The 27,508-nt window shown below is 39.4% G+C and overlaps 1 protein-coding gene across 5 annotated transcripts in view; it reads left to right on the top strand.

Moving 5' to 3' along the window:
• Positions 1-1,743: 1,743 nt before the first annotated feature.
• Positions 1,744-27,508, top strand: part of LOC141796029 (neuroplastin-like) — a 47,493-nt gene continuing 21,728 nt past the window's right edge. The window contains exons 1-8 of one of the 5 annotated variants that reach the window (XM_074676893.1): positions 1,744-2,061; positions 12,626-12,794; positions 12,892-12,986; positions 14,683-14,816; positions 17,182-17,455; positions 19,035-19,044; positions 21,337-21,413; positions 21,577-22,582. In XM_074676893.1, the coding sequence (XP_074532994.1) occupies positions 1,971-2,061; positions 12,626-12,794; positions 12,892-12,986; positions 14,683-14,816; positions 17,182-17,455; positions 19,035-19,044; positions 21,337-21,397 (834 nt within the window). In that variant the 5' untranslated portion in view covers positions 1,744-1,970 and the 3' untranslated portion in view covers positions 21,398-21,413; positions 21,577-22,582. Of the gene's footprint in view, positions 2,062-12,625; positions 12,795-12,891; positions 12,987-14,682; positions 14,817-17,181; positions 17,456-19,022; positions 19,045-21,336; positions 21,414-21,576; positions 22,583-27,508 lie in introns of those variants that run through there. The other 4 variants (XM_074676891.1, XM_074676892.1, XM_074676894.1 and 1 more) reach the window with 4 other exon arrangements.

Genomic DNA, 27,508 nt, shown 5'->3' with positions numbered 1-27,508 from the left:
AAAAATTAAAATTGATGGTAATATTTAACTGTTGATAAAAGGTTTTACTGGGGAGCCTGCTAATAAGAGGAGTACAAACTTTCTGCCAACCGAATCAGGAACTAACTGTTTTCCCCCCCATCAAATGCCTTGTTTCCTTTATGCAGGATTATGGGTAATGGAGTCCTCTTTCTGCAACAGAAAGAAACAAGCCTCTATACCATATTAAGTGATCATTAATTCTTGAAAAAAAAAAATGACAACACAACAACAAAAAACAACAAATAAAAAAATAAAATGAGCATTCGTCTATCAACTTAATATAAACCAAATCAACTATTTTACATATACAATAAACTCATTAACCACTCTGCAAAATTTATACACTTTTATCAAAAGAGTCCCTTAATGCAACAAATGTTATGGTACTTAAATAGCACAATTAAGCAAATCAGGAGTAGAAGTTGTGCTGTGTTGTAGGTGTGAGGCTGCCATGTCATTACCCTATATTAGTTCTAAGAGCAACAGGATTAAAAGTCTACTTAAAGCTTCAGCGCGTGTGAGGTCAGGGCTTAGTCGGCCTGTGAAGCTTCTTGACCAACTGCACCATTTAAAGTCTGGAGGTATTAGGCACAGGAGAGCCTATTGTTGGGCTTGAAAGTGGTGCCATATGGGATGGAAAAATCAGTATGATGTTCAGAGCTCGTGTATGGGGGCCTTAAGATGCAAAGCATGGCAAAAGAAAACAAAAACGCAAAGGAGAAAACATAAACACTGTAGGAAGGTAGCTGTTCTGGCAGGGATCGTTGCTGATTGGATGAACAAACCCGTCTGTCTTTTTCACCGGAAGGAGATGCTACAATCAAGTGATTTCCCTCACAGCATGACTGCTACTGCTGATAAAAACTTATTGTTTACTTTTAGAGTATTTTTTGTTTGTTTGTTTATTTTAAATTTCTTGCTGAAATGTCTGTTAGCCAGAAAGTTGCCCTGGCAACACTCAGAATGGCACGTCTAACCTCAGCTATAGGAAAGTAGTTATCTTTCCTGTACAGCCCTGCTTCTTTTAAACCTGTATGAATATGTTATATATATGCACTGATTAAAAATATACTCTGAAATTAGTCAATAATCACCAGTAGCTCATGTTTGAAAATGCACACCTACTCACAGCATGTCATTCTGGTTAAGAAGATGGACAAGTATGTTTGTCCATTCTGCAACAATCCCTGACAGAGCACATACCTTTTCTGTTTTCTTTTTTGTGATTGTGTTTTCTTTTCTTTTCCTTCTTCTTTTGTATTTTTGTTGTTGCTGTTTTGCACTTGAGAGCCACCATACTCGTGCCTTTTTGGTAGAAAAGGCCCAAAATCTGTGGCATGTCTTAAGTCCCAAGTTTTTGCTCTCTCTATCAATAATTGGTAAACACTCTAAACAAATATTAAAGGATGATGGGAAAAAAAATGGTCAAACTTTATCTGTCTATCGTGATATTTACAGTTCTTTATCACTGCGACATAAGAACTAACCGCCACGATTATACATCTGTGCTACTGAAATCACCTAAAACCAGTTAGGTGTGTAACATTCTGTATTAATATGTTGTGTCATCGTTACGTGAACACTTTGTAAAAAGATAAACAGTTACGTGTCGACATTCCTGTTTTATTTAAATTATTTTTGCTTTATTGTATGTTGGGACGTTTTCTGTTGTAGGGTAAGGTACCAGTTTGTGTCCGCTCTCCTTCGAAGTCTCGCGAGACTAGAGATAACACGGGTGGTTTTAAAAAGGTGGTTCCCTTGCTGCACCGGGCTGACAGTGGAGAGCTGCACAAGTATCCAGCAGCACCGCAGAAGGTCCCCGCTAGTCTACCTAGCGACACTGCCCCACTCTGCGTGACACTGCTGGCGTGTCAGGAGGTGCGAATCCATCCCGCATCATCATACCCCGCTCAGGTCACCTCAGCGCTCGCCTTCCCTCGTCTTCGAAGATGATACCTGGCAAACGAAGAGCTGCAGTCATGTCCTTCTCGGTGGTGATATTTGGAGCGCTTATGCTGCAGTCCGTCTCTTCGCAGAACGGTAGGAAACGAGCTCCCCTGTTGCTGAAAATGCATGACGCTAATCTCACATCATGACGAAAATGCGGTTTTTCAGGAGGGATGTCGCCTGCCTCTCTGCATCGGGGTGCTTTTAATGAATCATTACAAGACATGTCTGTTATTAAGAGCGCTGTCAGTCCGTCACGACTGCCTCTCTGGCAGCCAAGTCTCAACAGATAATCCCTAAATGCTGCACTTAAAGAAACATTTATAACTCGAATGAGGCGCTTTTTTTTGGCGTTTGAGACTAAGGGCCAATAAAACATTAATATGCCTCAATCTGCTTTCGTTGTTGGCTGAAGTGGGCCAAACCAAGGCCTGTGCAGTGTCCCTAAAATGTCCTTTGAAGTGTGGAGCTGAATGCTCGAGCCGATCAATCAGCAAGGGCAAGTGAAGTGCTCATTTGTTTGAGAGATTGGGATAGGTGCATGTGGGAAGTAGTGTGAAATTGATGCTGAAAGAGACACAGATAATCAACACGCTGGGTCTGCACAGGTATGCCAGGTTAAGGCTCAGGAATTCAGCATTTAGTGTATCCTCTCCCACTGGGTGAGATAAATCCCTGAATCACCCCAGCAGGCACCAGAGCACAACATGTATGTAATGAGATGTAGGACCTCAGAACAAGTGCTGCTCTGTAAATAGCATCAGTCCATTTTGCTGCATGCTTCTATTTTTAGAGCGGAGATGCTGCACTGGGAACCATGGCTTTAATGTCCTCTTGCAACAGTGAATCTGTTAACTCTTCGTTGAGATGCTCTGCACTGCATGATGCCATTGATTTCCCAGCACCGCTCTGCTTGTCTGAGTGACCCCTCTGCTCATAAATCTCATCCCCCAGCAGCAACCAGTTTGGAGCGGTGCGAGCCCCGTCTCAGCTCAGTGTTTGTGCGTCTGTACTGGATGCTTTCTGCAAGCATTAAGTGAGAACGAGTCAGGTTTTAATTCAGTCTCGGCTTCCCTCTGGAGTTGACCATGTGTAGGAATGCATTACACATCTCCTCTTATACTGCACACCCACCCATAATATCTGTTCTTCAATCAGGGCTCCAGGAGATAAACCTCAGAATAGTGGTTTATGATGGACCAGTGGCTTAACACAGGCTATTCTGTCACCATCTTTACCTTTTAAGAAGGATAATGACTCAAGTGATGTATGCTCTTTTTATGATCAGATTTCATTATGTTGTTGTTCGTCCAGACAAATTTGATTTACACTTTGCAAGATGTTGATCAGCTAAAACATTTCCTTTTGTACACAAAAGCCTAAAAAGCTGCTCAAAGTGAAGATCTGACTTAATCACCTGACGAGTGCAAAGACAAGTTTCTGTTTCTTTAATTTTTGGAACAACTGTAATAAAAAGGAAGCAATCACCTTAGATCAGCATTGCCAAATCAAAAGCATGATAGTTTTACAATCTGGATTCTGTAGATTATGTTTTAAGAAAACAAAACCATACTGAGCGTGTGGCTCTGTGCTTGTGAAGCAAACCACACATCATCAGGCCTGAAATGATAAGGTTGTTAGAGTATAATTTGCAATCTTCAACCTATATTGATCATGTATTGATTGATCCTGTGGTTACTTCCTCAGTTTTCTCATTCCATCATTTTCTCTTTAATGTGAAAAAAATATATAAAAGTACACATTATTTGCTGTGCTGTTTTACTTTTGCAATCATAACTACTGGCATTGTATTGGAAGAGTTTGACAAAAACCCATTGAGAAACCCTCAAAACTAGATTCTGTCAAAGTATGGAGAATATTAATCTTGGAATTTTTAGGTAAATTAATGTTTTACCTAAATTTTTTCCCATAAAGGAAAAGCAAATGATGAAATTACAGAAATCATTCGAGTCCATCAACTTATTGGATGTGTAATTGTTGAAACAATTTTCCAGATTTAAATTCTCTTATTGCACTGGCTCCAATATAGGATGTTGTTGCTTCAGTTTTAATTTATAATATAATAAAAGACATACATCAAGTGCTCATGAAATTAGCTGTGTTATATGTGATGCAACAGTTTTTGGTACTCGATATCACGCTACAGTTTCAATAGATTCAAGCAGAGGTAGAAGGAACATATCTGCAAGCACTCACTCATGACTGTATGAGGCCATCTGTTGTCAGGTTGAGCTGTTAGATTGACAGTTTGACTCATGGAACAGAAAAAACATAAATTTTTAACTCCAGTTACCCTCAACAAAGGGATGTGGAGTTTAAGAGCATGCTTTAATATTTTTCTGTTTCTAGAAACCAAATGAGAACATCCTCAGTCAACTAGGGTCTGACACATAAACTGTGTATTATATGGACGTAGTGTCCGTGATGTCACCAATCTGTTTCTGATGCATAGTTTTTAAGCAAAGCAGTGACAGAAGCCATATTGGAGCTTCCACACTAACAACCATAGGGTTCCCACCTGTCAATCAGCTGAGTTGTCTCTCTGATTGGGTGAACTCATCATTTTTATATCTTCTTAACTGTTAAGTTAGAAAAAAAAATCTCCCCCACAGTGTTTGCTTGGAGTGAAATTATCTTATTCTGTACCAGGCTGCAGACATGTTTATATCTGCTGTGAAAATGCCTTTTTTTACTTGGTGTGTATGTGTTTTCTGGTACTTTCAGAGCCAGCTTTAAGCAAACTCTCAACAAACTGCAGTTTTTAGCACTTCTGCGTTCCCTCATATTTCTAGGCCAGAGGTTGCTGCTTGGTCTGAGATGATGCAACGATTTCTATGAAGCTTGAAAAAAATGTGCCAGCTTAAGATGTGTGACTCATGAAGTCTGATTAAAGCAGTCAGACCTTTAACAGATAAGTCCATTAGCAGGGAACTGCTTTAATTACAAACAGCAGAGCTACCCATTAGCTCATCATCAAAGTTTATAGTTGCAGCTCTTTGGATGTGAGATCAAGTCAATACTTATTTGACTGTTGTTCAGACTAAAAAAACATTGGGGTGACTGCTGTGGAGCAGTGTTAATAAAGGATTCCCTGTAAAGAATAAGGTTTTCACTTCCTAATTCAAATAAAGTCTGAAAAAGTGGCTGGCTGGTGTTTGATATGAAGTTATTCTTGTAAAATAATACAATATTGCATTGCTTCTGACATTTAAATAAGTTCTGAGATCAAAATTATAAACCAATATATTTTTTTTAACTTCCTTTTGAACTCATTACTGGCAACCATATTTTTTATTAAATTAATGTGCAGTAGAATAAAGGATGTTATTATTCACTTGTTGCTGTTTATTCTCGAATCCAAAGAAAAATAATTTCTACAATTGAAAAGCTGATATTAGTTGAACACTCATTTTCAGTGCAGTTTGGTGATATTCTTCTCCAAATACCAAAGTCTCTTTTCTATGTTCAAGCAAGAAAACAGAGGCATGGTGAAATTTTTGTTGAATATGATTAAAAAAAGGTTCAATACTTTATTGGACATTTAAATTTCAAAGAAAATCAAACTAAAAGTGGACATGAAAATAAATAAACAAATAAGTGTGAACGTTTTGATATTTTGGACATAGTTGTAAAATTTGCTGTAAGAAATATTTACAATGACAATTTTTACATGACTTTTTTGCTTTTAATCACAGAATTCTGTTTTTTTTTTCTTCAGGGTTCTGTTAAAAAAGTCAAAATTACAAAGAATTAGTCAGTTTTATTTTTTCCTCAGAATACTGACTTCAAAGTCTGATTCATTTTTTTTTTTATTACAGATGAAATTATTATTTTTAGCTATTCGGTGTACCATACATACATAGATATAACATTGGGTGTTATTATTTTTATGTATAATAAAAATGAGTACAACAAAACCAGAAGACCTGTTGAAACAAAAAGAGCAAAACAGAAAAGAAAATTGGCATAGATACAAAAGAAATCTGGACAGTATCAGAAACAAATATTCCTTTTATGCATCAAAAACAAGAAAGTCTAATTTTTATTTTTAATAACTTTTTTTCATGGGAATTTCTCATTATTTACTGACATGTTAAAGGCTATCATATCTTAATGTTCTATTTTTACGTGGTGAATTTGTAACATTTTCAAAGCTCTAGATCTTATTGCTTTAGATTCCCAGCAGTGTCAAAGCTCCATGGACACAGACGGGAGACGCACACACGCTCCAAATTTGAACTGACCTCAGCCGGCCATGACTGACATGTTTAATACATGTAGAGAACAGAGGCGTGCAGGGATGGCGCTCCTGGCTCAGCGCTTTTGACACATCTAGAGCATCCGAGGTGACAGGAGTGGTCTCTCGGCAGTTCCATGTTTACAGCTGAGGTGTTTCTTTTTCAGCCCCTGTCATGCTATTTACTGGTGCTTGTGTTCCCTGAGTTTCCCCGGGAAGCTGTTTGTAGAGCGGGAAATCAAATGTGTGTGCTGTGTTTGGAGGCTGCAGATGGTGCTGTGGTGATTAGATGGCGTGTGTTTCTCTAAACGTAACATCACAACCTCCGTGGATGCAGGATTCATTGCATGACTGTTGCTTTAAATGTCCTGCTCTCTATCACCAAGTTGTGATTTGTGCAGCAGAAAATTGAGGAAAGAGAAAAAATACAGATACAAAAAAGGGAAACAACCACGTGATTGCTTGTCTTGTGATGATCTGCTGATCTACTGGCTGTTTCTTCATCCTCCTACTTTGTTGCCGTTGAGTGCTTCTATGGAAACGGAGGGGGTCTATCACCATTCGCCCACACGCTCCCCAGAGACCCAGAGCTGTGGCTTCTATAAATCTCCTCGCAATCTCATGTGCTCGCCACGGTGCCTATAGACCACGCTTTTGATTACAAACCCTTCCTCTTCCTCCTCCTCCTTTCTGTGCAGCCATGATTAATAATTTCAGTTCGATTCAGCTCGGAGAGGCAAACGTTTTCATGAGGTGTCCGTGTCCACTTGATGCTGCTGTCTCCTGTTTACATTTTCTTTAGCTGGCAGGATGGCAGGGAAATGAAGGTCACTTAGAGGACTTTTGGGTGTGAGCTGGACACAGTTTTATATGCGGTCATTAATTTGACAAAACCAAGTGAGAGCAGCTCCTGAAAGGACGTCCCGGCAAAATTCAATTAAAGCTTCCTCAGAATAGCAGCAATAAGGGATGAGGCACAACTGAGGTCGGCTTATTCTCTGTGTTAGAGTGAACCTGACAACCTGATGTTTCCCCTGTTTTAGGCTCAGATGTAATGTTGGATATCAAAGCCTTTGTTCAATATTCAGTAAGTTTTGTTGTCTTCTTTCAAAGAAAATGAAAATCTCAAGGAATCAGCTTGAATAAGTAAGGGGAATGAATGGTGGCAGGGTGTTGCTTGCATTTTTATCATTCCAACACTGCAAAAAAAAAACAAAAAAAAAACTGAAATCTTATCAAGTGTTTTTGTCTTATTTTAAGTATTATACTTGATATGAGCCACACTCACCTGACCAGTCCAGAAAAATGTCTTATTCCAAGTTTTTTAAAGGTCCCATATTATGCTCTTTTTCTGCAGTTTAATATGGATCATTGATGTCTTCACGAAATGGTAGTAACATGCTTTGGTCCAAAAAGATAATAAATCAAGCACAGCAGCATTGTTTCCAGGCTCTGATAGCCCCTCTGTTCAGAACGGTCTGATTTAGTGGGCGTGGCCTTCATATGTAAATGAGCCACCGCTGATACCACCCCGCTCTTCCGCGGCACTGAGAACCACACCACAAGCCCCGAGTGCACAATGTTTAGAAAACAGCGGAGCTCGTTTACAGTAACATTACAGGCTAAAACAACAGGCTAACCGCAGCTAAAGTTAGCATCCTGAAGCTAACACAGAGACAGGGGGGACACTGAGGAAAAGCTCTTACATCTGCTCCACGGCACACAGCATTTAAAATACTCACATTTCCAGGGTCTGAGGTTTGTTGGTGGATGGTTGATAATGCGCCTGGATTCAGGACCAGTCTATTCACTAGCCCCCTGTTGTAGTGTCCAAAGTTGGCAAAGCAGTCGGCCATGAAGTGACGAGCACACACATGCACAGTTTTACTGAGTGTAGCTGGCACATTTCCTTGATAAATGAACTATCTACTTTCCCTTGTCTTCTTCCAAGATGGGAAGCTTGTGCATGGAACTTTGTGGCTGTCTACAGCCAAAAACAGAGCAGTGATGGCTGCTGAAGCAGCAGCAGGGAGGGGGTTTGGGGGTATTTGCTCCGGTGAACCAATCAGGTCAGACTTGCTCCTGATTGGTCAAAAAAGGGATCGCTGACGTCAGCAAACCCCGGAAACTCCAAACAGCTCGTTTTGGTCAGGATTTTACATTCACAAGCACTACTAAGTACAGGTTTTGTCATTAAATATCACATTTTGTGGGCTTGGAAGAAAGCCAAAGACCCACAAATTTTACTAAAAGACTTAATAAAGTGATTTTTGCATACTATGGGACCTTTAAAATCAAAAATGAGGTCTGAATTGCTTGTCACAAGTAAAAAAATCTGCAAATGAAACAAGAGAAAAGTTACTTGTATTAGGACATTATTCTGGATTCAGGCAAATTTTCGAGCAGTTTTCTTGTTCCATTGGCAGATCATTTTTTACTTGTTACAAGAAATTCAGACCTCATTTTTTGTCTTTAAATAACTTGAAACAAGACATTTTTCTGGACTGGTCAGGTAAATGTGGCTCATGTTAAGTTTAAAAGGGCATTTTCTACTGAAAACAAGACAAAAACACTTGATAAGATTTTTTTTCTTGCAGTGAAGTTTTATTATTATGGTAAACTGACACAGACATATTGATAATGAAAAGTTAACCAAGAACTTTTCATGCACTCAGTACAGCACAGTCATGGTTTCTGCACAGGTAGACCCTGCAGCCTAAAACAAAAAAAAGCAACTTGTATTTAATTTCACTCTTTCTTTTGTTTCATTTTACTTTGTCTGTTCACTCTTGTGTTTTTTCATATGATTTCTCTGTTATTTCTCTGTTTCCTTTTTATTTAACCTGACATTTCTTTCCTCTCCATCCTACATCTCTTTTCCCTTTTTTTGTCCCTCTCTCTGGACATCCTTCCCCTGAAAACACCACCACACACTACCACCAGCGGGCTTTGTGAAATCCCCCCTCTCTGAAACTAAGCTCACAGGAGACACCTTTGAGCTGTACTGTGACGTGGTGGGAAACCCCACCCCAGAAATCCAGTGGTGGTACTCCGAGATCAACCGAGCCGATTCCTTCCGGCAGCTGTGGGACGGCGCCCGTAAGCGTCGAGTGTCCATCAGCACGGCTTACGGGGCCAATGCCGTGAGCGTGTTGGGGGTCTCTCGTCTGACTCTGGATGACTCGGGGACCTACGAGTGCAGAGCCAGCAATGACCCGCGGCGTAACGACCTGCACCAAAACCCGGCCACCACCTGGATCCGGGCTCAGGCCACAATAACTGTGCTGCAGAGTGAGTGGTCAGAGTAGAGGAAACACCCCCCACCCACCCTGTTAGCAGCTGAATGTAACACCTGTGTGATTCAGCCTCTCTCAGACCTCTGCAGAGCTCCACTAGCTTCCTCTGTGGGTGCCGTCCTCTCCTACAGATTAGGAACGCTGAATGAAGAGAAACAGCATCAGCTCGACATTATCGTCTTAAACCCGTCACCCAGTAGAGCCAAATCTCCTCCAGTCTGTTTCCCCCTGTTTTTATTTCCCTTTAAGCTCTCATCTTCTTATTTCACTGGTCTGACTATATTTATCCTTATTTTCAGCATCCTTATTTTCTTTTCATCAGCTTCTTATGTTTTATTTCTTATGCTTTAAATGTCAAATTTTGCAGGTGAGCTTACCTTTCACACCAAAAGTTTTCCAGTGTTGGTTGTAGAATTATATTTCTAAATGTTCAACAGATGAATGCCAGAATTTGGTCTGATTGTTTGACCCACTGAAACAAATATGGTTTACTAGAGAGAGTACAGAAAGAATTTCTTTCAAAGGTTAAGCCGAAAAAAAACATCAATCTAACCTTCTATATTTTTTTCTGACTTATAAGTCAAATTCTTGCTTTTTTTTCTCTTAGAATTCCAAAATTGAGATGAAAATCCCCAGAAAACATAAAGAGAAAAACTTATGATGTCTAAAAAATAAAACAGACAATTCTGATTCTTGTGTCAAATTTTTGATAAGTCTCAGAATTCAAAAATGTTACTTCAGAATTTGGGGTTTTCTTGTCTAGGGATGGGTACCGAATTAGGTACTTTTATAGGTACCGGCCGAATTCTGTCCAAAGTACTGGGTACTGTTTCACGTAAAACCAAAAAGGTACCATGTTTAGGTACCCAATCGCATCCTTGTGACTGTGAGGGAGTGGATGTGTAGGCCGTTTTTCCATGGTGGACATGAACACAGCCTTGCAAGGTTATATATTGAAGAATAAATGTTACATACACATAAACACAAAAAATGTACCAAAAATTTGTACCTTTGAGTCCCAGTACCCATTGTCAGGTCCCATGCATTGGTACAATATTGTTTCAAATGTGAAAGGAACCCATCCCTATTCTTGTTGCAGGTTTCTGACTTTTTCCTCTGAAATCCAAGAAAATAAGTCCGAGTTCATATTCTCTTTTTAGCTTCTCACTGGTAGGGTTGCAAAATACTGGGAATTTTCAGAGTTTTAAATTAACAAGACAGTAATTTATATGAACTGTATTTACCTGGTTAAACTTGTATAAATATTACATTTTTTGGTTTATTGAAAGCAGGAATGTGTCCAAACAAAACTAACTGTAACAATATTTTAAATGACATTATGAGTGAACTTTAGGGGAATTTTCAGTCATTTTCCCTGACTGAGTATAACTATCATGAATATAGACATAAATATTTGTCATAAGCAAACATACATGTAAATGGGCCTGATATAACATTTATAAATGAGACTAATCAGTTCTTTGAACTGTAAAAGTTTAAAGGTTTCTCACACAGAATAACAAAAACCATGACTAGTAAAAAATAAATGAAGATTTTGAGATTTACAGCAGCCTATGTCAAAGTATTAGAAACATTAAAAAAAGAAATTAGCAATCAAATTTTTATAAAATTAGCAAACCCTGAAAATTACCAAAATTTCTGTGCTGAAAATATGATGGAAATTATTAGAAAACTTTCCTGAAATTTACCAGAAATGTTCCTCTCCTTTTCAACCCTAGTTAATGGCCTTATTCCCAAAGACAATATTTTCAATGACGCCAATCTTTGTAACTCACTAATTAGCATCAATCAAATTATAGCTACATCTTTATTGATAGTTTTTACTTTTGCAATCAAATCCTACTCTCTTTTTGACCTACAGGATTTTGTTGACGTATAAAAAGTTCATCTTGTAAATGCAGCCTTTAAGCAGTTTTCATCTTGGTTTATGATATAAGTGTTACAATTTTATGCTGGTTTTATTCAGGCAGTGTAGCTGTTGATAGTGTTAAGGTTAAATCCACACTCACCAGGTGAGATTTGTTCACTGTCTTTTTTAAACTTGTAAAATCAGAAGTGAGTTTGGTATCAGAGCTAAATCCCAGGTGTTGGTTCAGTGCCAGGTGTCGTGTCTTCAAATCTCCTGTTTCAGTTTGTGACTCAGACTGAGATGTTTCCTGCTGTCTGGATGTGCAAACAAGAAGAAGATAATCAGGATTAAGCAGAATACAACACTCCTCTTAAGGGCCTTGTGGTTTAAAAGCTAATCCAGATGAGGATTTTTCACAGGTTGAATTTAAACCTGATGAAGGTGTGGGGTTTTTTAGGGGGTGGGAGCTTTGAAATGATGCAGCTTTTTTGACTCCAAAAGAGGGCAATAAGTGTCTCTTTGCACCTTAAAGGGGAATCTGCTTTTGTACAACACTAGGGTTTATAGATAATGCTGATACAGTTAATCTGAGACTATTTAAGTATTTAAAGGGAATCAGCATTTTTGTGAAAGGTTTGATCTTTTGGGGAAGAAACAGCCGACAGTTTAATGACACTGTAGGTGTATGTTGTAAATACAAACCCAAATATAAAATTTTATTTTCTAATTTCTAAATTTAAGATTTCTTGGCTATGCTTATTTATATTTAAGTGTCTTTTTACAGTCATTTTTTGCTCCTTACAGAAATTTTAACTCAGACTGATGCTTTTCATTAAAGTGCATCCTTGGAGATGGATTTGACTTTCCTTCTCACCCTTTTCATGCATACGATCTTGAAATGAGATCATTTTTCATCTGGAAGCAGATATTTTTTAATGCACAGGCTCATCTTAGTTACTGATAATTCAGCAGAGAGAGTTTCATTTCCTGTTCTGAAGTGCTTCTGCTTCCACCTTCAGCTAATGATGCAGAGGATGACTTCTACTTAAGGAACCCTTCGTTCCCAAAATACCTCCTCCCACTCTGCAGCTCTATTCCTGCTCTGTATTGTGTAAAGTGTGTTGGCTGTAGTCTGTCTGAACTCTTTAAGTGTTGTTGTTTACATCTTCCCTCACCCACCAGTTCCAGCAAGCATCACTTCTGCCGCCTGCCTGATCCGTGTCTCTCTTCCAGAGCCGTCAATCACCGCCTCTGAGCACACCACACTCCCCGTGGAAGGTGACTCGTTCACACTGCAGTGCAACCTGACCAGCGCCCACAGCCTCCACCAGGAGAGCTTCTGGATGAAGAACGGGGAGGAGATCCCAGAAACACGCAGCGTGAACAGGAACACCGAGTACAAGTAGGAGCCCACACAAAACTTCCAACAAATTTGATGAGTGTGTGCGTGTGTGTGTTAATGGGAGAGTTAATCAGGCTGGTGTGTTTGTGTTCTGCAGGCTGCACAAACCAAGAGGAGATGACGCCGGAGTGTACATGTGTGTCTACACCTTTGAGCTGAGTCCCCCAGCCAACGCCACCATCGAGGTTAAATGTAGGTGTTGATTTGTGAGCTTATGGGCAATTTTTGTCGCTTTCAAGGCCACGCAAGAAATGTCACCAATAAAAAAAGAATGGTCAGAGTGGCCTTGAGCCTAATCAGCGCTGTCATGTGAGGACCTGTGATTTCGAACAGCTCTGCTGGCTGCTCAGGGGCAGTCAGCGCCCTTGACACCTCCATCCAACCGATGCCCGGCTCAGTGGTAGCAGATGGTGTCTTGTTTGTCTGATGGCAAAGGGATTATGTCTCAACGGCAAAATCTGGTCGGCCTTTCTGCTGTCGCATGCAACGCCGTGGAGGCCATTTGGATTTTGTGACAGTTTGCTTTTAGTTTCTAGGGCATGTTTTCTACCCACCTGGATGATTTACTTCAGTCAGTGCAAAACTTAAATAACATTATGTTTGTGTTGTCTTCTTTAACGGTCCATTCCCTTGTACGCCTCTCACTTTGAGCTAATACATTCATCAGCCAGTTTAGGAAGATGAGCTTACAATTGTATTTAGTGATTTTATGATGAGAAATATGGAAATTTTGTTGCATTTTGGGATTAGACCTCTGCATTAGTTGCAAAAAGAGATAAATACTTAATGACCTTGTTGCTGGTTGCAACTTGAAGAGGTGTTAACAAGAAATATGCGACATGCGAACCAAACCCGAGAGCTCTTGGATGGATGGACAGAAATACTTCAGAGCCGTTGATCATAAATTAGGGCAATTTACTGCTCAATGGAAAGATAACTGGTTAATTATGTAAGTCTCTAAACTGTTTATTTTCACGGTGTATTAGATAAATGTGTGTTTTGGAGACACTGGTTTAAAGACCAGTGTTGATAATGTAGGGATGATAAGCACACACAGTGTGGAAGTGTAAAACATGAACATTTTTAAGGCAAAATATTGTTTAAATATTGAATGAGGTGTAAGAAGAAGCATTTTAAGGCGTCAAATTTGACCTTTTAGGACTTTTTAGGAAACGAATGAATGTTTTCTTTTTACAGACTTTTTCCTATTATCAGGGAAACAGTATACAGATTAACAGATCATGAAAACAGTCTTTTTTTTGCAGCACTTTATTTCTCTTGTATGTGTTTCTCAAAGCTGTTGTAACACCAGTTGTTTATCTTTTAGTCTGTTTAACTCAAGAAAGAGCTCTTTTCATCATGATTGACAGTCCCTCCACATAAAACCAGCTATTAATATTTTCATACTTCGCTTTTGAGCGCTGTGAGTCCATCAATAAATCAAGCCTTGTTTACACAACAACTTTTATACAAACCAAATGCAGCTCAGTAAATGCATGAATGGTTTAAATAGATTTTAATAAAAACAACAAAAAGGAAATAACTGGACACCATGCTTCATTAAAAGAAAAAAAAAAAAGGAACAGGGGTGTTTTAGTCAAGCCTAATGCACACCAACAACAATCAGATAGATGTAGTTTAAGACCACGAATATTTGCCTGAAAACTGTTTTTGACTTCATTAAAAGGATAAAAGTAGTAAAAACATTTGTAGCACTATTTTTTTCTTGCAGGTAAAGTTTAGAAAAAGAGAAATTAAGCTCAGACCACATGTTTTAATGGAAGTGACTCTACCTTCCTTTGTGAAATCCTTCTCGTACAACCAGATGAACTTTATCTTTGAGAATCTCTCAGACAATTAATCTGCCGTGTCGTTGTCTTCTTTACAGCTGCTCCTGAGATCACCGGCCACAAGCGAAGCGAGAACAGGAACGAGGGTCAGCGCGCTTTGCTGTACTGCAAATCTGTGGGATACCCTCACCCTGTGTGGACCTGGCGCAAGTTCGACAACGGTATTTACAGGGTATGTGACGTGATTATACACTTTTAGGTTCACATCTAAATTCAGTCTCATACAAAAGACCTGCTGGAAACGTTACTTGACAAGCATGGTGTGTTTGATTGTCAATGTGACTGCAGCTTATTGTCGCAGTTGTACTCAGTGGGGGGTGTTTTACTGGACGGCAGAATGGTGAAATTATTCATCATACACTTGTTTTATGATTCAAGTAAATGAGATGGATAAAAACATCAAAGCCTCATGATTTTATACGTTTCAGTTCACCACTAATCCAAAGCTGATTTTTCACAGTATTACAGGGCTTTACAAACTTTTTTCAAAGAGGGTCACATTTGATTTTGTGAAAATGACAAAGTCTTGGTAAATGGGACATATAGATGCTTTATTTGTTCATTTCTTTTGACAGAGCTGATGCTAGTGCTAGTTCCAGGCTCTTGCTTGGATTAGCTCCGGTTCTCTGTGTTTCGACCGTCTAAGCACCAGCACCAGCACCAGCTCCAGCTTAGCAAGCACCAACTCTTTGCTGGGCTAGAGCAAAGCACTAACTACGTCAGAGGAAGGGGCGGGGTTACTGTGATCAGTGATGGAAAACTTAAAATGGAGGCAAAATTGAAGCAGCAGTGCATGCATACGATGAGCTCCTCCATTGCTGCTTTGTGGGCTTCTGTACAGCGCCAGCATCCTTGGGTAAATGACTATGTTACACAGTTACGTACAGATGTTTTATGGTGACACAGTGACCTGGCTCCAACTTGGCTCCTTGCTGATGGGAAACCAAACCTGTTCTCAGGAAGAACATGATTAGATCCAACTAAGCACTAGCACTAGCACGGAACAAGCACCTGGTTCTTTTGGTGGAAAAGGGGGTATGAGTGTGGTCAAACATACCTGTGTCATCACTACAGACACCCTTTATCTCTAAAATCCTGGAAAAGGTTGTTCACTTTCAGTTTAAGTCCTTTCTGGATGAGCATGAGGTCTTAGAGGTCTTTCAGTCTGGTTTTAAAACTCTCCATAGCACCGAGTCAGCTTGATTAAGAGTTTTTAATGACATTCTTCTGGCTAATGACTCTGGTCACTATGTCATTCTTGTTCTGATGGACCTAACCGCAGTCTTTGACACTGTGGACCACAATACCCTTGTGGCTCGGCCAAGCCATTTTGTGGGTATTGGTGGTGCGGCATTTCAGTGGTTCAAATCATATCTGGCTGAGAGGAGCATGAGTGTAAAACTTGGTAACTCAGAGTCCAGCCCTGCTCCTCTGCCGTATGGGGTTCCACAAGGCTCAATTTTAGGGCCTCTGCTTTTCTCTTTGTATTTACTGCCCCTGGGCTCGATTCTCAGAAAGCATGGCATGTCTTTTCACTGTTACGCTGACAATAGTCAGATATATGTGGCGCTGAAAAAGAATGACACTTTCTCTACAACACCTCTTCTGGCATGTCTTGAAGACATCAAGGCCTGGATGTCTGAAACTTTTTAAATTTTAATGAGAAAAAACTGAAGTAATGGTGTTTGGTCCCAGTGGCCTTTGTGACCCCCCTCTTGTGGCTTGGGCCCTTGGGTATGTAAAATATATCAGGATGTTTTACCCCAAACATTTCTTATCCTACATTCTGAACTGTTTATATGCACCAATTTTTGTCTTTTCTTCACCATTTCATATCTTTTATCCACTCTTGTGCCTCGAGTGTGTTTTTGAACTCTCACATTTTCACACTATGATAAACAGGTGCATTTAAATACGTATGCTGTAAGAGTTCTTGAGTTTCTGCAGAATGTACTGAGCTTTAACTTTACACAAGATGCCATGCACAGTCCAAATGTAGTTTTGTGAGACGTTGTCAGATAAACTTCACTTTCCGATAAGATCTCCTCAGTCTGTGGTCCGTTTTCTATCACACACACTTAGACCTGTGTAAGAAGAAGATCCACTTATGGTCTTTTGGCCACCAGGTAGAGAGGAAACATGGAGCTAAAGAGTTTAAAATCCACTTTGGCTTCAGCTTCCAACTTTTCTGAAGCAGCATTTGTATTTGATTTTCTCCTGGATCCTGTGCAGCACCACATCTATACTGCAAATACTGAGAAGCAAGGAGCAGTTCACCTCAAGTAATAAATGTGTATATTAATATGACAGAAACAAAAATAGAGAGGAAGAAATAAAACAATCAAATGTAATCAGTGGGGGATACATGGATTTATATGGATAGGGAAGCATAAATAAAGTCTCTTATGAGTTTTCTTCTGTAAGAGCCATCTTTAATTTGGTGTTAGTTTTAACTTTGCCTTAAGTGAAAGCAACAAAACAAACATCAGAGTGACCTCTAAAATTATTTGGTGAATTTTCTTTCTTTCCTTGTTTAGGAAATTGACAACTCCTCCGGCCGCTTCTTCGTCAGCAGCAGAGACAACTACACCGAGCTCCACATCGCCAACCTGGATATCAGCCTGGACCCGGGCGAGTACAGCTGCAACGCCACCAACATGATTGGCAGCCGCGAGGAGAAGTCTGTGCTGCGGGTCCGCAGCCACCTGGCCCCTCTGTGGCCTCTCCTGGGGGTGCTGGCTGAGATCATCATCCTCATCGTCATCATCGTGGTTTATGAGAAGCGTAAGAAGCCCGAGGATTTACAAGACGGTGAGTCACCAGCGTTTTATTATTCTGCTGTTTGAAATACTTGAGAGGGGAAATGGTTTTGAAATGGATCTCCTCCTGTGGAGTCTGTTTGAAAACCCTGTCGGTGCGGTGGCTTTAACAGGAGGCGCACTTTCCTCTCAGAGGGAGCTGAGGTCATCCTCTCACCACAGACACCAGCAGGGTCACCTGACACTGTCGCTGTGCTGGCGCTCAATAATTCAGTCTGTAGAGTTGACCCAACATGCAGACACTGTTGCAGGAGGTCACACCTTGTCAGGACACTTTCATACATTTAATATTCATTGGAAATATGATACTGCAGTGTTGGAAAGGTGGACACTTTCAATTATTAATGGCTTTCCAGGGATCCTGTGCCGTCCTCAAGCTGCTGCAAGCTTAAACCACAAGACACACACTCAGCTCCATAACCCACACGTGCCATCCTAGGGTTTTCTGAAACAACTGTGCACTTCATTTTCAGGAGACTGGCTATGTCATAAATAATGCATTAATGATATTTGGGCGACCTTTTCCTTTCAAACAGAATTTTGATGTTGTCTCGTGCTGATTAGATGCAGCGTGCAGCTGATGACTGACGGCTCTGAGCTGTCAGTGACACTGCAAGGCAACAAATAGTCAGTACAGTTCAACACATGATCCGAGACGAAGTGTTGCAGATTCTCAGAGTGTTTCGGTCACCTTGAGAATCCTCACAGTCTCACAAAATGGATGTAAGACTGCGTGAGTCATGCAGCAAATTCTTGCATGAAGTGTTAATAATTCATCCTTTTCCTTGCATTTCGATAAATGAGGTCAGCTTCGGATGTTGAATATTTTAAAGGATTGTTGTAATATCTTCCTCCCTCCCCTCCCTCCTCCCCCTATTTTTAATTGCATAACCTAAAACATGTTTGCGGTAAGTCTGAGACTCTGCATGCTTCATGAATTTCAATAAGCATTCAGCCTCGTCTTCCTCCAGTTCACAGCACAGCACGCGCTTCTGTTTGCCAACATCAGTGTCAAGTGCACATCAGGGATTTCAGTTTATTTCATCTAAAAAATATTTTATATGTATACTTGCATCACTTTCAGCATGTAGAAGGCATGTGGAGAGTTTCTGTGTTGCTGAATCATCTCTGCAGTGACTTTATTACCTTCACTCCAGCTGATATTAACCGAGCTGCTTCTCACTAATCTCTGAGTGAACAGCTGTTCTTTGTGAGCTCTGCATGATGCCAGTATTTTTTATTTGAATTTTGCCCATTTGTAATGAATGCACCTGCTCGTGTGTGTTTTTTAATGAAGTGTTGTGCTGCATTAAACTGCAGAGTGTTTGTCAGGGACCCCATGAGATGTCGGTTGCTTATATTTGACTCTTTGGTTCATGTGAAAAATGAAGTCAAACATGAAAGTTCTCAGAAAACTTTCAAGATTTGTGTTCTTTGCAACCATTTGTTCCATTTTTTGTTTGTGGATGCCTCCCATCATTCTAGACACGTTTGCATTTTCTTTGCGATAATTATCTTTTTTGTTTTGTCATTTCTCCAAATTTTTCTCATTGCTTCAGATGATGATCCAGCTGGACCAGTGTAAGTATCACCATTTGCATTTACATTAAATAAACAACTGCCTAAACAACATTTAGATCGGGTAGATACTAGAGATGGGTTAATGATTTTCCAACACTTGCACATTCAATGATTTATAAAAATCAAGACCTTATTGTATTTTTTCTGTTACCTTACTGAGCCTTGTTATTTAAGATGTAAGACTTTTATTAAGAGTTGCAGTTTTTTTCTGCACCAGTGAGAGTAAATATCTATCCAACATCTGACCTTGAATATTTACACTACCTGTTAAGATGCCAGTGTGTGTTTGCCATTAACGTACCAAACCTTTTCTTTCACGACTGTCTTAAGAGCAGATTCCTGGAACTTTGGGTCACAAATAACTTCATGTTTTTGTTTATAGAGTCATAAAGTCATATAAGTGGGTTTGATCCTATTATTCATAGAGGTGTGAAAAAAATATTGATACGGCAATATATTGCAATACTTTGAACTGGGATACAATATTGATGTTTTAACTCTTGAAATCTTTATTTTTGTAAAAAAAAAAAAAAAAATTAGCGGAGTTGGAAGTAAAATACGACTCTGCACCTCCACTGTGGTAGATGGCGCCAAAGAGCTTCTCAGCTGTATGTTGCCAACAGACTGTGTAATAAATATAATCTCAAAGTTTATTCAAAATATTTTATTCCTGAACCTGAAAATAAGGGTTTTGATGCCTTAAACATCAAAGTGTCGCTCTGTTTTGGGTCAGTTGCTTTAAAATTATTTTAAGTTTAACTTTTGATAGAGTAGCAAACTGATAAAATCATATTCAAACTAACTTTTTTACACAATATCAGATTTTTTATGAGTAACATTGGTTACACCAGTTGAAATTTATCAGTTTCATCAACTGACCACGTCTTTCAGCCAGTATTTTTTTGCAACATTAGTTTATTGTCACCTTGGTGTAAGTGAAAAACCTGTCACACTTTGTTTTCAAGTTAAGTGTATGTACGTAACACCAGATTTGACTTAAAAAAAAGTAAAAAATAAATGTTCTTTAAAGTCACATATCGCAATGTATCACAATACTGTGACATCGGGATATTGTAATAATTTGCACAGCATACGCTACTCTAACACTGGGCCATTGTTGAACTTTGCAGACACTGTAAGGAGTTTTAGCAGGTAGTGCAACCGACCAAAGCAAGCCAAGTCAAGCAAAGTCGCTAAACTGATGGCAGCAAGCCTTACTGGTTTGAGATTCGGTTTCCTCTCTTTTCTCATCTGTTTTCTGAAAGATGTTGAATCTCCTTAATCTTAATGTGCTGTATACCTTCACATCCTCATACTTCTCCGTAGGATTCCTTCGACCCCTAAATATCTGTCTCTTCCCATATTTTGTCTTAGACAGTTACGCATAAGCGTGGCAACAGCCAAACTGGTGCGTGCAGTACTCGTGTAATGTTGAGGTTTACTGCCATTAAATGTAATTCTCTCTTGGGCGTTAACCTTGCTCATGCATCCCAATAATTTTTTTTCCCCCTTAAATACAGACGATTTGTTTCCATTTCTAAAGGCTGGCATGCATACAAGCCCTGGTCATGTATGGACATGTTAGGAAAAAATAAACCATTCATCCACAGGGGGTGCCAAAGCTGTTCAGAGGCAGAAAGTCCCTGCCAGGTGCTTTACATCCTCTTATTCTTATTTCTTAGCACTAAATAATGCTGTATACCTAAAACTGTGTACATAATCTCTCTCTATTTAAAGCCCCATGAGCTGTTCCAAAACAGTTTGATAAGAGAGAAAAGTTAAAAATTTTATCCACTAAAACCTTTACCTTTAACCTGTACTTTAAGAACACTTGAGAGTTTCAAAAAGCTGTAATGTAGTAAAGGAAACTTCTATCCATCCATTTTTAAGATGGATGGAAGATGTTCCTCTCTCCCCAGATATGTTTCCAGAAAACTTGCATAAAAAAAACATATTGTAAACAGCATCATTACAATTTTCTGAGTCTTTCATGCTGGAGTACTGCAGATGCTGAACTCTGAGCATATTGTGCAGATAAAACAATCACAGCGCTCCGAAGTCTGGCTTAGAGTTTAGTTTATATTGGTCAGTAGCATCTCTCCATCATCTATTGTGCATCTTAAGATAGATTTTTAAACCACCGTAACTTCTGTTTGGAAAGAAAAGTGGACATAAAAGCAAACTTTGTTTTTGGAATCTAAATAAAGAAACTTAAAATGAGATTTGTGACGACTAATAAACACATTGTTTATACAGGTGGTGAACTGACATATTGTTTTATTCCTGTTTAAGGAAAACCAATTCAACCAACAACCACAAAGACAAGAATCTCCGCCAGAGGAATACAAACTGAGCAGCCTGTCTGCTGAGTAAGTCATCAATTATTAAGAGATGGTTGTTGATAAATATGCATCACACGCCTGCGGCCACAAATTACAAACTGACCTACCTTGTGAGATTATTAAGCTCATGACAAACAGATTAACAGGATACCTGTGCCTGCTGATGATCTTCCTCCTGTTTTCTTTGCAGGTTACGTTCAGCGTGTGCTGACGACATGAAGGTAAACATGAGGAGTCCATACCAGTTGTTCATAGGATTTATCTGCCATTAAAAGTATGCTCGTGGGGGAGTCAGTTGAGGCATGCCTTATGATTTTGTTGTGCGAGGGTGCAAGATGAAGGAAGTTATCAAGCATTATGGAATTGTTAACATTATAACCATTGTTGCTGCATGCAGGTGTTGACGTTTATGATTTGACATTTATCTGATGATTTAACATTTCTACTACTTCTAAAATAATGCATGCAAGATGTTGACCTTCTGTTTGAAGGCAGAGATGTTTCTTTCTTGTTTATTTTTGGGTCGCTCTTTCCTCTGAGAGCGGCTTCATGTAGATAATCTGTGTGCAAAAACAAAAACTTGGCAATGTAAAAGAAAATGCCACCATAATCTGGTACGACAGCCGTGTATAGTTTTATCATTCTGCTGCGTACCATTTTCTAAGTTTATCATTTTATCAGACTCTATTTATTACATTTAAGGGCTTTGCAATGTCCCTCTAATACATTTGATTAAGGTTGACCTTACTGTATGTATGTACTGTATGTGTTAAATCACTATAACGATGTATCAGATCACCGTTAATATAAAGACTATTCATATGATATGATGCACTTAAATGTTGAGAATAACAAAGAACTGTATAAACCTACTTTAGGAGATCTGTACTAATCATTCAGACATTGTTTTATAATTATGTGTATTGTACAGCATGGCTATTATCCTATGCAATTATTACCCATATCAATATATTGAAAACCATTGCAGCTTTTGATTTCTCTGTGACAAAGCTTTAAACTAGTAGGATCACCGTAGAGCGCTGACAGCATACTGCACAGCTGCATGAATTCTCTCCAGCTGACGTGGGGGGGCGGCGATGAAAAGACGCCCACGTCAGGACTGACACATGTGAAGCAACTGCAAGATCGCAACTCATTTTTAAGAATAAATATCTGGAAAAACAAAGAGTGCCTGCTGAGTTCATTTCTTTGCAAAACACACAAAACATGGGGGGGATAGAAGTGCAGGGAAACGGAAGCATGCGGAGAACAGCACCATCTAGTGGCACTTTGAGTGACTTACAGTAAACACATTCAACATGATGGTGGATGTGAAGCAACAGGGAGCACTAACAGTGACTCACACGGCCTTGCCTGATGACACAATTCCTAAAATCTTCTGTTAATCAATCATCAAACATCTTTTGGCTCAGATTCATCAGCCTGTCACTAGTGTTACATGAAAACAGCCGTTCAAAGTATTTTGCCTAGACCAGAAAGCATCAGAGAGTAATATAACTCCGTTTTTTACCCTGTGTGTAATGTCTGAATCTGTTTCTCCAATGTTTTTTGTTGTAACAGAATAATAGGGTTTTCAAAATAAAACTGTCTGCAATATAAGGAGATAAGATTTTTTTAAACAACCTGAGAAACTAGTCTAAAATCTTAAATTTGGCTGTTTTGCACTAAAAACATCAAATTGTGGAAATCCGGTGAGGAAAAAAGGGATGATGTAGCTGTTTTTATTTAAAAAAAAAAAAAAAAAAAAAGAAGATATTTAACAATCAACAACAGTAACAGTTTTCTGTGGTTACGAAACAGTTTGAAACAGTTTCAACATAAATGTGTCTTGGCTTTTGCCCTGTCCAACTCAGCTAGAGCTTTTTTTTATCCTCAGCCTTGTCCCTCAGAGCCAGTTTTTCTTCAGTATTCCTAAACCTCTTCCTCAAAGCTCAGAATATTGAACAAAACAATCATCATGAGCACAGTGAGGAGCTATCGTGTGATCTGAATGCAAGCAGTACGCATAGACTGTATAAAATATGGACTCTGATGACCGGCTGCAGCATAGGTCAAAAACTCTGTCCTTCCATTCATTTGAATGGAGCTGTGATCAAACAAACAAAAAAAAAAGGATAAAAAAAAAAACGCATCACTTTTTCCAATGAGTATCAGCTGCCATTTTTGTGTATTTTTTTGGGGGGGGGGGAATATTAAGATACATCAGGAAGGAGAGCAAGATTACACTTAATAGCAGGGCACCGTGATTTTTCCATTTCTATATTAAGTTTCTTGAGATATCTTACCTTGAGTCGCAATAAATTGTACCTACACTTTGCTTTGAACACTTTCTAAGGGCTGAGTGGGAAGGATGCAAGTTTATGTGGGCAGAGGGGCTGCGTCAAGCTCCAGGATGCTTTGATAACGTAGCTCCACCCAGATTATCTGCTGCACAAACCGTGGCTGCAAATTTAGAAGATGGTGAAGCTTCAGAGGGGGGTATGTTGGTTTTAAAACCATACAATGGTAAAAAGCAAAGCCAAGTTGTCCATTCCATAAACAGTTTATGGTTGTGTGTGCCATGAGAAGACCTGTTTAATGATTAAAACTAATCAATTTTCATACCAAAAGTTTGACTTGGTGAAACATCCGAACAGTTGCAGTGATGTTACAAACAGCAGGATATTTACTTTTAAGCTTATAAGAAACATGAAGCATTTCAAAAATAATATCCAATATCAATCCCTCTTTTATTCACTTCCAAATAACCACTGGTTAAGTAGTCTCACCCTTATAAAGAGAGTTTTTTCCTCCTGTCCATTAGCCTGGGTAGCATATTCAACTGGTTGTGAGGGAAAATGCAGCAGAGCAGCAGAGGAGGGCGCTGTTACATTGTGCCTGCTGGTTTGCAGCAGCACAGGTCGAGCCAGAGTGGTTTTATTGATGGCCATGTGTAGTATATCCAGTGAGATTAAAATTTGGAAATTAAAGGTCAAAATAATACATCATCATTATTTCTACTTTATTCTAGCAGCTAAGAACTCTTCACTGGGATACCTGAACTATTTAGTAGGGACTCACTCCAGAGTCTACTGGACAGGAGCCAGGGTAGTTTAATACAAAATGTCAAATAGTCACATTATGCTTTTTTTAATTCATGCATTATTATCTACAGTCAGCCAAACTCATCCCCACTGTGGATTTTAACAACCAAAAAAAACAAAAAGTGTTTTCCTCAAAGCAAACATGAAGTGTTAAATTCAGCAACAAGGACAGAAAAAGTCTTTGAGAAAATGTGTTTTGTTTACTTCACTTGTTTTCTCTTTGATTCACACCACTGAGCATATTTCACGTATAAACACATAAATAAAACAGTGTAAAGATAAGTATCCTGTCTTATCTCGAGCTTTGAGATATTATCAAACGTAATTAATTCATTACCTCTCTGCTTCATGAGGAAATATTGTGTTAGGAACAAACTGTTCGATGCTTCCAGTCATGTGGTGTAACCACTCACAAAATGCGGGCAGTGTAAATCACTTCAGTGAGGTTTGTATTAAATCATCCGACGGTAATGAAACCAGCAGCTGCCAACAAGCATTCACTAAATGAATGTTGGTCTGTGTCAGAGAGGTGTTTCATCACTTTTCTACATGACTGAAAATTTGTTCTTCAGAGGATGAAAAGGAAACCAGAGCAGACTGTGAGAGTATTCATACGCCTGGAACAACACAGGGGACAGTATGTTGTCTGCATGTGATATGATGATTATATCTCCTTCTTACACCTTTTTATGAAGTGTGCATGCCTTTGCATTTGTCCCTTTGAGAGGAAGTAAAGTGATGCAACTTTGAGTCAGAGAAATAGATAGATGCAAGTTTTAAAACAAATCATGTCAAGAATGAAACAACAAAGCTTTATTTACACTGACCCCTCTGCAGTACCTGAGCTGTAACTTCAATAATTCATCTTAAAGGCGCAGTGTGTTGAAATGCAATCAATGATACATATTGATAAACTAGAATATGTAGTTCAGTTCAAAAAGTTGCTCTTTTTATTCACTCAATACTTGATTTGGGCTCCTTTTGCATGAATTACTGCATCACTGCAGTGCAGCACGGAGGTTTATTGCTGTTGTTTCTCTTCTTCTTGACAATACCTTGTAGATTCACTGTTCAGTAGTTCAGGCTGGGTGAGTTTACTGGCCATTTAGGCACAGTAATATCATGGTCATTTCACCAGAGTCTGGCGGAGTGGGAAGGTACCATTTCCTGCTGGACAATGAAATTAGCATCTCCAAAAAGCTTGTCAGCAGAAGGACCGACACGTGCGCTAAATTTTCCTGGTAAGTTGCTGTGTTGACTCTGGACTTCAGAAAACACGGTGGACTAACAGTAGCAGATGACATGGCACTCCAAACCATCACTGACTGTGGAAACTTTAGGCTGGACTTCAAGCAACTTGGGTTCCTCCGATGTGACAAAAATGGCTTCAATCTGTAAAGACAACTTTGGATCACTGAGCAAACGTTTAATTCTTTTTTCCCCTTAGCCAATGTAAGACACCTCTGATGACATCTCTGCTTTAGGAGTGGAAACCCAACAGTTGTCAAATTCATTGATACGTCTGTGTGATGGCTCTTGATGCACTCACTCCAGCTTCAGTCCACTCTTAGAGAAGTTCCCCCCAAATCCTTGAGAGGATTTGCTTGACAATCCTCTCCAGACTGCTGACATCTCTGGTGCTTGTGCTTCTTACTCCACCTCACCTTGTCCTTCCACTTGCTAGTAATATGCTTGGAAAATGCACTCTGAACAGTTAACTTCTTTAGCAAAAACCTTTTGTGTCAAGCACTGTCTTCTGGACAACTGTCAGGTCGTCTGTCTTCCCCATACTTGTGTAACAGACATACAATCACCGGCCACTTTATTAGGTACATCTTGCTAGTACCAGGTTGGACCCTCTTTTGCCTTCAGAGCTGCCTCATCCTTTGTGGATTCAACAAGGCACTGGAAAAATTCCTCAGAGAGTTTGGTCCATATTGACATGATAGCATCACACAGTTGCTGCAGATTTTTGCTGCAGATCATCCATGATGAGAATCTCCTGTTCCACCACATCCCAAAGGTGCTCTATTGGATTGAGATCTAGGGACTGTGTAGGCCATTTGAGTACAGTGAACTCATTATCATGTTCAAGAAACCAGTCTGAGATGATTCCAGCTTTATGATATGGAGCTTTATCCTGCTGGAAGTGGCCATCAGAAGATGGGAACACTGTGGTCATAAAGGGATGGACATGGCTAACTTTTAGATCACCTTCTGCTGCTGTAGCCCATCTGCCTCAAGGTTGGATGTGTTGTGTGTGCAGAGATGCTCTTCTGCAGACCTTGGTTGTAACCAGTGGTTATTTGAGTTACTGTTGCCTTTCTATCAGCTCCAACCAGTCTGTCCATTCTCCTCTGACCTCTGGTATCAACAAGACATTTTGACCCACAGAACTGCTGCTCACTGGATATTTTCTCTTTTTGGGACCATTCTCTGTAAACCCTAGAGATGGTTGTGGGTTAAAATCCCAGTAGATCAGCAGTTTCTGAAATACTGAGACCAGCCCGCCTGGTACCAACAACCATGCCACATTCAAAGTCACTTAAATGAACCGCCGTTCATCGTCTTGACCATGTCTACATGCCTGAATGCATTGAGCTGCTGCCATATGATTGGCTGATTAGAAATTTGTGTTAACAAGCAATTGGACAGGTGTGCCTAATAAGGGGCTGTTGAGTGTTGTATATTTGGTTTTATATGTGTTCAGGGATATACAGTGATATAAAAAAGTTTTCGGACACCCTTTTAATTTTTCACAATTTCCAGATATTGCCATGAAATATTTGTGGAAAAATCTTTTAGCGTTTTTGAAGGAATGACTGCATTAGGCAGACAAATACAAATGTTTGTTTTGTTGTTGTTTACAAAAAAAACTGACAAAACTTCTTGACAGTTTCAATATGTCAGTTCTCAACATTGCCAGAGTCAATTCCTTTGAGTCCAGTTATTCACAGATTTTCAATGGGGCACGTCCAGGGTTTGAGCTGGTCACCCCCTTTAAGATATGGATACTGT

Source organism: Halichoeres trimaculatus, unplaced genomic scaffold (genome assembly GCF_033239565.1).
Source record: "Halichoeres trimaculatus isolate MK-OKI-2021-1 unplaced genomic scaffold, fHalTri1.1 fHalTri1_scaffold_10, whole genome shotgun sequence".
Lineage (NCBI taxonomy): Eukaryota > Metazoa > Chordata > Actinopteri > Labriformes > Labridae > Halichoeres > Halichoeres trimaculatus.
Note: the sequence above shows the minus strand (reverse complement) of the source record. Positions and strands in the feature narration are given on the sequence as shown.